Raw genomic sequence first — 13,470 nt, 5'->3', positions numbered from 1 at the left:
CGGTGCCGTTGAATCTGACACTGTCTCCTTTCAATAAAGCAGTACGAAACCAGGAAAGAAAGTCTTCTCTGCAAGGAAAGTGATATAAAACAACAACAGATTAAAAAGCAACCAACAAACTGTGGGAGATCAAAACAGAGATCACTGTTGTAGTAACAGCACTGTTGTCTCTTACTTTTTTCAGAAGTCCTCAAAACAGTAATCCCTTTCATTTCCTCAAGGTCTAGCTGTACTTAAAACTGGTTTACCCCATGATAACACCACTGAAAAGGAGAGGTCTACGGTCTGACATGAATGTAAGTCACAATACATTTGCAAGGCTTTTACAAGGTTATACGTTTCATAAATAACACACAAAATTGCCATACTTTTACCTATTCAGTAAAAAAAGAGATCCTCCACAAATGTTCTGCTCCGCAGCAGACGCCACACAGCAAGAAAGACAGAAAGTTGCTCAAAGGTTAATGTACTTTAATGCTGGAAACTCAGTCTTCAAACCCTCCCTCAACTGGCACCACTACAAACCAGAATGGCAGGCATCAACTCAAGATTACACAAGACAGATTAGAAACATGACGAAAGTCATTTGAGCTGTGATCAAAACTACCAGCACTTCTACCCTCTCTCTCTCAGCAATATTTTATATGTATACTAGGCCACACATGCGCTTGCTTTTACCTCATTTGGAAGAGGCTCCCTTGAAGTTTTGTTGCAACAGCCACCCCTATGAACTGTATTCATCTACACACTCGGCAGAAGCCCTTGAGACACCAAACACAGGAAAGCAGAAAGCATGAAGGGACAAGTGCCAGATGAACTCCATGAAAATGTGAGCTTTCCCTGCTTCTGGAGCTTTCTTAAGCACAGACTGGTTTAACTAGTGTTGCTAACTGTTTTAAGAAGCTACTGGAAAGTTTCACCAGGCTGGTGAAACTTACTCTTTTCCGTGTGGAAGTTTATACCCAGCATTTACTTGATCAGACGCGACGTACTGCCAAGCCAAATTGCTCACTAGAAAGTAAGCCCTTCTCCTGTCCTCCAGACATCCCTCCTCTGTGCATAACATCAGGTGCTCAGAGCTCTGGATGCATTATATAACTACTTATTATTTATGTTAAGTCCCCAGCCTCACTGGATTAGCCACTAAATACATGTAACAAAAATAATGACAGCTCTTTATGACAGATAATTAAAGTATTTTAAAAGCAGCTGCCAACACTCAGCAGTCTATTTTTTTTAAGAAAAGGTTACTGCATACATCAAATGCCATGTTTTACATTAAGGCTCTTCGATCAGAAAGACAGAGCCTCATTCTACCTCTGAATCGTCTTTGCTTGTAGCCTAAAGGTTACTTTCAATGCAGGGTCTACTTCGGTATTTAATATTGCAGGTAGAACCTGCCGCTTGGAATTTAGTCAGCAGGGAAAACAACAGCAAATCACTTGTGAAAATACAATCTTGCTCTCCATCAGGAGAGTTAAATGAAAGCCCAAGAAGTATCACCGCTCTGGAGACTCACACAGGTGTAACCTGGAGAGCAATGCCACTTGAAGACAGGTAACATGTCTCTTACACTTCCTGCACATTCAGATGCTGGAAATGAAGCTGACATGACAGCTCTGGGCTTTTGGCATCCGTTAAAATATTGCATATCTCCAAAGCTATCCCACATTCCAAGATGAAAAAGCTATTTGAAAAGGCTGGCCAAAGGGGACCTCACTGCTAACGTGTCCTGTGAAGCGACAAGTTCTGATTCACCTGGGTTTCTGTTTACAGAATCACAGAATGGTTGGGGTTGGAAGGAACCTCTGGAGATCATCTAGTCCAACCCCCTGCCAAAGCAGGTTCCCCTAGAGCACATTGCACAGGGTCATGTCCAGGCAGGTTTTGAATATCTCCAGAGAAGGAGACTCCACAACGTCCCTGGGCAGCCTGTTCCAGTGCTCTGTCACCCTCAAAGTAAAGAAGTTTTACCTCATATTCAGATGGAACTTCTCATGTTTCAGTTTGTGCCCGTTGCCCCTTGTCCTGTCACTGGGCACCACTGAGAATAGTCTGACCCCATCCTCTTGACACCCACCCTTAAGGTATTTGTAAGTGTTGATAAGTTCCCCTCTCAGTCTTTTCTTCTTCAGGCTAAACAGACCCAGCTCCCTCAGCCTCTCCTCGCAGAAGAGATGCTCCAGTCCTCTGATCATCTCTGTAGCCCTCCACTGGACTCTCTCCAGTAGTTCCTTATCTTTCTTGAACCGGGGGGCCCAGAATTGCACACAATACTCCAGGTATTGCACACAGTACTCCACGTGAATTTATCAAACTTTTTCAGATTTTCAAAGTTATCAAACTTTTTTCAAAGTTACCCCTATTGCATTTTTTTTCTTTGTTCCCCTTCCCTTTTTTTGCCCCCAAAAAACCTTATGGATATTACTGGACATAAAATGCATTTACTGTCATACTGCAATACAAAACCAGTATAGCTCTGAATTTAAATTTTAATTTCAAGCTTTCTCTCGTTTACTAAAAGACAGGTATCATCCATCCTATGTTATACCTTCCTCCACTTGCATCTGTGTCTTTTTCCAAGTAAACACCACTGAAACTTAACCTATGTTAAGGATTTCTGTTGCTTTCTTAAGTGTATTCTTCCTTGTAGGCTACTGTTATAAAAGAAGAAATATACAAATGTACATTTCTTGAGTTACCTTTTCAAATTGCACCAAAAGGAAGTGCAACTTGAACATAACAAATAGGATTTAAATGACCTTGAGGAAAAAAAAAAATCTAAAAATATCACTCCAAAGTGCTTTGGAATTAAAAAAAAAAAATTCCACAGAAAAATCCCCTCAATGCCTTCTAAAAACCAAAGTCTGCTGATTTAAATTCAGTGTTTGGCTTTGCCACAAGCTTCCAGTATAATTTTGGTAAATGCATGTAGGAATCAATCAAGTGAGAACTCACGATCTGCTAAAGTAATTAAAAACTGTCTACCAGTATTGCAACAGGCTAGGAGCAAGAAAAGTACAAGAGGCTCATGCCAACCATTTGCTAAATTCTAGATGTCACTGCAAGTATTTAGAAGAAGTGTATAGATGTTCGATTACCTTCAAAAACCGATACCGCACAGTGACTTGACAAAACTGTTTTGATAGGATCTTTGTCCATTGTTTTATTATGCCATTCACCTCCTGCTTTTCTTCTGTGAATAAGGCATTTGAAAACTCTTTCCTGCTTCTACTTGCTTTAACAAACTAAATGGCTCAAGAGGCAGGACGAGTTCTCTCTGTGAATAATGTAGCTCTATTCTGGTTGGAATGTGTAGGTGCAACTGTAATAAGTAGAAACATATGACACTAGTAAAAAAGCAGCAAACTTCCAAGGACACTCCTCTTATCTAAGAACTGCAAGTTTATAATTTTTTGCAGAAAAATAGGTATGTGCCATTGTGAAGCTGAAATTAAAAAAAATTAAATAAAATTCAAGGAGCTTCTCAAGAAAAGCAGTAAATTAATCTGTGATTTTAAAACTTCCTTGCAGTGACAAACTTGATAAGAGGAAACCATATTAAAGCTCCAACGTAACTGGCTGCCAGCAGGAAAATGTGACTTGCCAATATCATATATATTCCTGAATAGTAGTGTGGGTGCTGCACCCTGTACTCAGAGTGCTTGAAGAGCTTTTCCAGCTATTATTTCCTCTTGGCTTCAAAACTGCTGCTAACATAATAAAATACATAATACAGTATTTTGCAACTTCCTTACATATTCATAAAAATTAGACAGAAATATGACTTGTAGCTTGAAACTAAAACTACTAATAATTTTTGTAATGAACCTTCTCCTGCTAAGGCATCCAGCCTACAGTGCTTTGCAGTATAAACACAGGTATTTTCAGATACATAGAATATTTCTTGAAGGTCGAGAAGTTCCTTAAGACAGTCAAATCCAATGTCACTCACAACTGTGTAAATTGGTACCAGTCGTCTGAATACTCAACAATATGCTTTCCATCCAGAAATACATACACCTTGGCATTTACTAATTTACCTGCTATTGCTGCAAATCAGTCACAGGATTACTAGAACTGAACAATGGAAAACAACTGGAGTGTTTGCTGATAAAGCCACAAAGGATGAGCAATAAAATCCAAAGTAGGTGCAGTAAACTAAGGTACTTCTACCTTTTGGTTTTTAGAGTACCTATAATTGAAATTGCTTGTCTTGCTCATATTTATTAAACATGCTTTAATATTTAGACTATTTTGATTAACAGAAATATGTTTCCTTATGCTGTGGCTGTATTATTACCAGTTCATAATAATACGAGTGCTGTATTAATACATTAATTCAGTATCATTTTCACTTCCATTCAACTGTTACTTGAATCTATGATATTGCTAAGATGAGTTACTGCTAATGAATGCCTCAAGAAGGCGCAGTACTTGGCTACACACAGCTGCACTGGCAACATGGCTTGCTGAAAAAAAAGATTCAGAAGAACTGTTCAACTGTTCTTATTTTACACAAATTTCAAAACAAGACCATACTAATAATTTTTACTAGAAATGGCAAATATGGAGAAACACAAGAGTATGAGACTGAAAAGTCACACTGACATGGGCTTTTATCAAGGCATAGTCACGAAGCATTTCATTAAAAGAAATGGAGCTAAAGTTACTATAATTGATGAATATTGCAAGGAGTAGAATGTACTTACAACATGCTGCAAACATGAGAAATGCTGCAAGTACTCATTATTTATCATTATCAGTGGAACCTTTTTAATAGAGTTCTCATACTTGAAAACCACGTTCCTTCATTCTTCTACACATCTGAAGGGAACAGCAAGAGAGGCCAAGCCTGAGGAAGAACAACTCAAATTTATGCAAAAGAAAAGTTCATCTCTTCCCTTAGAAAACGCCAATGACCAGCCAGCTGTAGAGGAAGCAGATCCACACGTCCTGACTGTCTAACCGCTCATGGTATGTGTCTTGTCTCCCTGATAAAGGTTTGTGCAAACCACGATTCTCATCAGTTTGGATTATTTGAAGGGACAAACAAAGGCTGTGAAATATCAAAGCTGTTTTAATGAAGAGTACTGTAGCTGTCTGATGTCAAAACCAGTACAATTGATACTAAATCCTTCAGAGCTGCCAGGAAAAGCAAAATAATCCTTCATAGCTGGACAACAAGATGACTGGTGGTTTCCAGATACAATCTAAAACTGAGGAGAAAGTACTGTGGAGGAATACATAAGAATGAGATGTCCTATAAATTAAAACAGGGATTTAATCAGAGCACACAGGTCTAATATAGCTTTTGAATTTCACTTTTATATTTTCAGTTCAAAACTTGAGAGAGACAGCATGCCACAAAGAAAACTAGCAAATACTTCAAAACACTCAGTATTATCCTGTCTTCAAAGTGGCTTCTATAAATCTTGAATCTCAGCAACAGCAGTAACATTTCAGGAGAAATTCTCCTACTGCTAACATATTCCAATAGCGATGGAAACTCACAAATGAAGTTCTATTAGCATAGCTGGGAATGGTTGTTAGGATAATCCTCAAAGGACCTCAAAGACTTAGCCTCAGAACTTTTTAAAACTGTCTATTTCAAACTTACTTGTGACAATGCATTTCTCACAACACCCTTCTTTACAGGGAAGACACCACAAATTGCTGTATACACAGTAACATACACAAAAAAAATCTTCACAAAGCGTTGGGGAAAGACTCGTAGTTAGTTGTTCCTTCCTTTAGCCAGACTACTTTTACATCTAAACCAATAACAAGCAAAGGAGGACTAAGGCAGAGATTAATGTTCCTCCATGCTTTTCAGTTTTATAAAGCTACTTTTATAACATTCAAGCAAATTGTACAGTGACTGACATGAACAAAATGACAGTAATCTGTCACTATTTCACATTTTCCACTAGGCTCATCTGAACAGTTATTTAAGAATCTTACACTTCAATGGTCACTTTGATGACTAAACCATAAATTAGAATGTAAAGTGAATATAAATTTGATTTTAGAGTAACAACAAATTGTCAGCAGCGTGGGATATTATTTAATTTCTATCGACACGCTATGAAAAAGTCAGCAACACCAAGATGCGCTACATCATAATAAACCCCAAACTTAGCAAAAAAAAAAAAATGTATGCTAGGTGTCATGTTTGCTTCAGTGCTTCTGCATTTAAAAAAAAAAGCACTTTATATTATGCTTGGTTAGTTTTAAATATAAAGTCTTAATAATGCCAGATGACTTCATTACTTAGATCTTCAATTAAACAGGGAGCAAGAATGAATTTTTTTCCACAGAGCATGATTGAATTTGACAGCAAGAAAATATTAACATGAATTTAGATACTAAGGTTTTTAATAGTCCTGATGAAAAGCTTACTTTTAAGACAGTGTTGCTATTTTTCAATATTTATCTCTTGCTTTACAGCTGAAAGTGAGATAACACTGAAACGTAATAGAAATTCTGCAAAGAACAACAGTTCTCAATTTTTTATAAAAACTTTTTTTTTTGGGGGGGGCATGGGGAATAGGTGGGAAATTACTCAGAAAAAAAAAAAAATCCTTATTACCCAAACATCCAGGAGTCTTGCAGGGACTCATGTCTCAAAAATTATCTTGATAAACTAATTTTCTTTTATCAGATTATTTTCTGTTAAAAAGTTTCATTGCCTATTATGTTACTATGTGTGTTACTGTCTGGTACTCCCACAAACATATACCATAAATACATACACCCTTCCAAAATTGAATGCAGCATGATTACACTTTGCCTGGAAAATTTCTAGAAGTATGACATACAAGAGATACTTCAACGTAAGTTTCACTGTTTTAGCAGTGTTCAAAATGGGAAGTTGTGTCAGACTCTCTTTAATATTCCTTACTTTTCAAGTATATTTTTCCTGAAATTCTCACAAGGAATGATACCAAAAGGTGATCCAATTTAAAACTGCTTTAGCTTTACCAGATTGGTTTCGCATGTGGGAGAAACCCCTTAAATAGGCAATAATAGAAGTAACAAACAAGCAAGCAAAACCCTGAAGGTTTAGCAATAACTGAGGCCATTCTGCATTATTCTGGTATGTCCCAGTGACAAAGATACTCTCCAAGTAACAAACGCCTAAGCGAAAGACAGGTACTTAATGTTGTTCGCTTGACAACAGTTTGATTATAATATATTTAAGATATTTGTATTAAACACTAGCTTTCTATGTTTGCAAAACTAAAACATACGTGGAGAGATTTTCATATTCTGAAAATTCAAGCGGTGTTATTTCAGGGAACTAGAACCCTACGTGCCTTTTTTGCTCCTGAACATCTTCCCAGCTGAAAAAAATCACACCTACATATACAATATTTTAAAGCAAGACTTATGTATTATGTGGTAGAGTGAAATGTGGCTCTCAATGACTTCTCTCAATCTTGAGTCAAGAAAGATTTCTTATAAAATTTTTGCCATTACTACAAAGTAGCAAAATGGAAAAAAAGTAGCAGCAGATTAAAATGATTCTGCTGTTGTAATGAAAAAAAAGCAGAATCCATGCTAAGAGAAAACAACAAATCTTGTCTAACTTTTTACTGCTGTCATGTTCTTGAATGAAGAACTAAATGCACAACATTTTACCCGTTCAAAATACAGGCCGGTATATGAAAGAGTTACCTATTGTTCGTGTACAGGCTTGTTAGAGATACTTGTGTATGTACAGAGACGTGTATATGTTTATGACCCATCAAAATGTTCACCAGCAACCAATGAATGCAAAATGTCCTCAAGCCCAACTACTCCTTTACAAAGGACAGTGAGTGGGTACACCACTCAGAGATTAATCAAGCCTGACTGCCTCTCCTACTATTTCCAAGGCAGCTGAAAGATGTATCTGATGCTGAGGGACAATCTTTAGGCTAAAAGAAAACTTCACAAAAGGTGCAAGACAAGACCCACACCCTAGAAGGAAGAGTCCACCCTGTCAAGAGTCTATTTTAGAGAAATGGTATCTTTTTTTCAGGGTCTACAGTAACGAGGTAATCTGTGTGTTCACAGGACTCAGACAGGAGAGAAGTTTTATTTTAAAATCTGTCCCAGACCTATTATGGCTCAAATGAGTCAGTAGAACCACGTTTTGTCAAAAGAAAAGCTGTAAAGCTTTTATTCTAGCAACACTTACCCACCATTTGACTTAGAACTGCCTTTTATTATTTAGGCTCATAGAAACATCAAGAGCCAAATCCTACCCACATCAAGTCAGGTACTGAGGTAACCTGACATTACCTAACATTAAGGTACTACAAATCAGCATCCTCATTTCAGCATCCCAGATAGATATCTATAAAGTGGGAACAATATTTCCCACCTATTTCAAGTGGCTTGATACCTTGAAATTGAACTCTCTCTAGAAAAAGGAAGTACTTGGCTATTACAATAGACCTGTGCCAAGTAGGTCCTAGTTAAAATACTTTAAACCAAAAATAAATTTAGTACACTTCAGTCGCCCATTTCATGGCAAAACAGTTACTCGGATAGCCTCACTAATGTTTGCCTCATTTATCAAAGATATAATGCTTACATTCCTTCTTACAACCACCACAGAGCATTTTCTGACATACTGACAGGAATTTATCTTAGCCACAATACAGAAGAGATTTTCTGTAGCATTTTACTATGGGAGATCCCATGTCCACAAATTACCACTTCTTTGATGCAGGTTTCTCTAAATGGCAGGATTTGACCCTGTGCATTCTTATCTTTTGCCACCCCCTCCTTCTCTGTCTTCTCCAGCCTCTAATACTTCCCTGGAGAATATTCGATATTAAGGCTCTCCAAGATAAAAACTCAAAACGAAGAGCTGAAAATGCTACTCATCACCTACAGATATGAGAAAAACCACCCCAACATTTAAATATAATTGCATTGAATCATTCCAATCTGAATTGCTTCTTTGAGAAACACTTCTGAAATACAGAAATAGCAGTGTTTGGGTTAAAAAAAAGATAGCAAAGCTATGGTAGCACAAAACAACACCTGTTCCTGGGAGAAGAAATTCCAAAGAAATAATTTAACTTGCACCAACATATTCATACTTAATTGCCAAATCAAAGAGCCCCGCTTCCCACTGAAGTAAGAATCCAGCTAACTGACCTGTTGGTAAAAGATTCATGTTAAACAGACCATGGAGGAACAGGTGCACATATTCATTTGATATTTAATAAAAGTACTACTGAGCTGCGAGCAGTGTCAGTAAGTGCAGATTTTGCAAGAAGGGACAGCTTAAGCATTGCAAGTTCCCTTAGAGAGTTCAGGCGTAGAAGCTTGCTTTCTTCAAATTTCCAGTGGTCACTGTGGATAGACAGTGGGTATGTATGAGAAGTAATAAAATATCTAAAGTTCAATGAAGCATAATTCATGTCTAAATAATATGGTACCCAGTGGAAGGAACAGAGATGCTATAAATGCTACTCAGACAAGATCAGAGAAAAATATAGCCAGTGATTCAACTTTCTCCAAAGAAAAATCTATCACCCTGCTTGGACACATTTAGCCAGCATTTACTTAATTCACTTTAGGATTTTCTTGTTCTCCTACTGTTCTAACACTGTATCTGGAGGTGGGGAAAAACAAATACAGAAGGCAAGACTATTTGGAGAGAGTGTCACAGCTATTCTTCTAAACCTGTGATGGAAGGAGGAGAGCATGAGGAAAGGGATCTAATACACATGAGCTAGACGAAACAGATGCAAATGAAAATAGGGCAGAACAGAGAAGCAGAGTGAAGAGAGAGGAAAAGAAACAGCAGAAAAGGTAACAGAAGAACATACAAACTTTCAACAGCAAGGCCTGTTCTGGTTAATGGAACAAACATCCCCAAACCCCCTATTGCAACTATCATGGATAAACGGGTGTTCCCCACCCTCTCAAACTCAGACATACAAAAACTACTGTTCATTCACAGATGCTTTGAGCAAGAATCTACTTTTTCCATGTGGAATAGCAAAAGACAGTTTATTGAGGAGTGTCCATCTCTTAGATAAAATAAGAGAAATAAACATACCTGCCGGTGAATAACCTCTAGGTTTGCTTTGGCTTTATTCACTAGTTCTTCTATTTTTTCAGAATCCTTTATATTCTTGTTTTCTCTGAAGGCATCTCTTATCCTTCTGATGGCATATGTTCTAAACATAAACAGTAAGAAGACATGTATTCATAGATGTGCCACAGTTTATGATATTTCAACATTTGACATGCTGAATTTTTTTATAAATATACATACACACACATATATATTTTACCCAGTTTTTTATATATATATTCTTATTCAGGGTCTTGCCTTGCCTAAGTTGAAACAGTGACCAGAATCTTTAATAAAAAAGTGGTTTTACTGGAGGTTATTGTAGAAAAATGTCATATTTCACATAAGTCCAGTCCTTACTGTTTGTTATTGCTGTAAACATACTGCTGGATGCCTAGCTTGGAAGCCAAAGAACATAAAAAAAAATAAGAACCAAAAAGTCACCCACCAAATGCTTTTTGAATCAGTGTGACTATTCTTATTCTGCATACTCTAAAGGTCATCGGTCTCAATGCTAACCACTAAATACATTATACATTATTACTAGATCTGACTTTGTAATCTGGCAGTCAACAAAGATAGACTGATGGACCAACCATACCAAGAAGTGCTCCTTCCGCATCACCCCTTTCCTCTCCTGAAAAAGCGTATTTCACCTCTCAGTCCAACACCTCCTCATCCATTTCCCCACTAAGAAGCAATAACAGGACACAATCTCTGCACGTAGGAAGAGGTTATGAACTCTGCTTTCAGAAAGGAAGGTCCAAAGCTGCAGTCATCTCCGAATCTCTCCCCTTTCTTTTAAAGCCAATAAAGAACCTTTACACAGTCTGCAGTGTACTGCTCAATAAAAACTAGCGCCAATTTCAATATTAAAATAAAATTTTCAGACTGAGCAGTGGATACTTTCATTACACATGCGCTTAGGGAGGGGAAGAAGAAATGGCAGTAAGCTGATCCTGCTCAGCTATCTTGATAATGTCCCACTTCTCTACCTCCATGTCACATCAGCATCAATTTTACTACAGAAAGTAAAACCCTACGTGCGGTGCTGGAAGGAAGAAAAAAGGTTGCCGCAACCACAAATAGTGTAATATTTCAATGACCGTTTTCGATCTTGTATAAAAGGGAAACACGAGACACAAAATTGTCTGAAACATGATCATAAAAAAACCCCAAAGATGATGAAAAATAAAAATACTGGGGGATAGGATGGAGGAGGGGAGATGAAGAAAAGATGACCAGCCTGCAGCACTCCGTACCATTAGATGGTGCTATCCAGCTCCTATTGCAGCCTCCACCAGCCAAGCGGCGTATTTTCCCTTTGAGCTCATAAATAATACATTTCAATCACAGGAATCAGGATGGTTATGGAGTGCCACCCTGCTGCAACACACCGGCAGATGGTGCGTGCTTTTAATTAGGGCCTGTTCACCTATAATGTGACACTGGGGTGCGTGAGTAAGTGAGTGTGTGTTTGTATGTGTGAAGTTAATAGAATGTATTAAATATGGAAGCTCATTCTCATCTGCAGCTGCTGTCCTAGCAAGATTTGAAGGGGAAGCTGCTTTTTTCTTCTAGAAAAGAAACAACCCCAAATCATTAAGATGTAGTGTAATTTTGTTGCTTGATAATGAATGGATTTCAAATCACCCCATATACGTATGTAGGGTTAAACTGTGCAGAAACATATAATATTTTCTGCAAGAAAGGAAGGGTTTCCAAGAGATACAAAGACCTAATATATATGAATATATATATTTGGCCTGAAAGAAAAAACAACAACAACCACCAGCACGTATCCATTATTGGGTACAAGTCTTTCAAAATGCAATACAAATTAGTAAATGCTATCTACACAAAAAAGATAGATGGGACTAAAACAAATTCTTTTTCAGTATAACACCTACAGACTGTTTGTTTTGTACATATGGTGCATTAACTGTTCCATTTTATTCCTCTTCCTCTCATTACACGCAACAGTTGTTGAGAAAGAAAAGATGTGTACTTAGAAAACTTCACCAGACCAGTTTTTATGCAACAAAAACATGTTGCACTGTTTTTTCCTTTTATAATTTCTTTAAACGTTTATGAATCTTAACACCCAAATGAAGTTATTCTGTCTCTAACACAATCTTAATTCTACAGCTAAATCAATACATCTCCAATATTCTCTAAACACACTGCAAAGACTAGGTCTATATCCTGGCACTACTCTTTACTAAGGTTACACTGAGATTCAATATATCACTTAAAATAAGGATGAGCTGAACTCAAAGCTCAAACCCTGTATTACAATGACTGTAAAAAATCCTTTCTTCGTCATTGAGAGGTGCCAGGGGAACATTCCGCCAACACTCAAATTCTTACACTTTTTACATAATTTTGAAAGTCAAGATATAAACAAACTGGCAGTTTGGGTTTTTTTTTTTTTGGGCTTTTTTTTTTTTTTTTAAACAACAGCTTTTTGTATGCAACAACAGTTGTGAGCAGTGTCAATTCCAAACCTCAATACTCTCCACACTTCAAGAGTTTCTGAACTGAGCATGTACTAAAAGCTAGTACTAGCATTAGGGCTACAATACTGCTGCAGGTCCATGAACAACCAAGCTCTTCTGAAAGTACAGTAATGTTTGTAGCAACATGTAGTGAAGATACACATGCTATGGAAAAGAACTTGTTCATTCAGACATATATCTGTCGTTGTTTTTTAAAGAGCACTACTCCAAAGACCACCTAGTTGATGAACAGACTGGTCAGCTGATCAGCTACTCTGAGTTTGCAAATGAAAACTCAAACTGCATTTCACAATCTACCATTTTTCTCACCATTTTGGAAGCATATACTGAAAATGGCCAAAAGATGAAGCGAGGCATTTTCTTTTCTTTTTGTCATCCAAGCGCACTGAAATTTTAATAGAGAACACATTTGATTTTATCTTCTGCAAAGACCTTCTAGCAAGCTAGTGACAGCAGGACCCAAGTAAGAGCATACAGCTGAATATACTCACTTAGCACTCTCTCACATACGCACAACTCAAAACACTTTTCATGATCCCTATTAACATGCATCTGTCACACAATTAACTCCCAATTAAATCAAAAGTATATGCTCAATGGGTATTAGATTCTGTACGATGGCTTCAGACCAAAGCCACTGCAGGTGGATGGCTACACAAGGTAACAGATGCACATCAGTAGAAAACAGAAAGAGTGGTTGGCGGTGAATGCGAGAACAACACCAGGGCCAAAGCATTACGACAGACTCACAGGGAATGGGTACTACCCGCTAATGTTAAGAGACAACAAAATAAACTTGGCCAAGCAATGTTTGTCTCACCACCACTTTGTATTTACCAGCATCACAACGTGCTAAAGTCATCTTCC

The 13,470-nt window shown here is 37.5% G+C and overlaps 1 protein-coding gene across 2 annotated transcripts in view; it reads right to left on the bottom strand.

Annotated features, from left to right (window-relative positions):
- LYRM4 (LYR motif containing 4) overlaps positions 1–13,470 on the bottom strand; it is a 97,297-nt gene that overhangs the window by 61,867 nt on the left and 21,960 nt on the right. For both annotated transcript variants that reach the window (XM_068397093.1, XM_068397092.1), the window contains exon 2: positions 10,067–10,187. In XM_068397093.1, the coding sequence (XP_068253194.1) occupies positions 10,067–10,187 (121 nt within the window). The remainder of the gene's footprint in view (positions 1–10,066; positions 10,188–13,470) is intronic.

The sequence above is a fragment of the Nyctibius grandis genome, chromosome 3 (genome assembly GCF_013368605.1).
Source record: "Nyctibius grandis isolate bNycGra1 chromosome 3, bNycGra1.pri, whole genome shotgun sequence".
Taxonomy (NCBI): Eukaryota; Metazoa; Chordata; class Aves; order Nyctibiiformes; family Nyctibiidae; genus Nyctibius; species Nyctibius grandis.
Note: the sequence above shows the minus strand (reverse complement) of the source record. Positions and strands in the feature narration are given on the sequence as shown.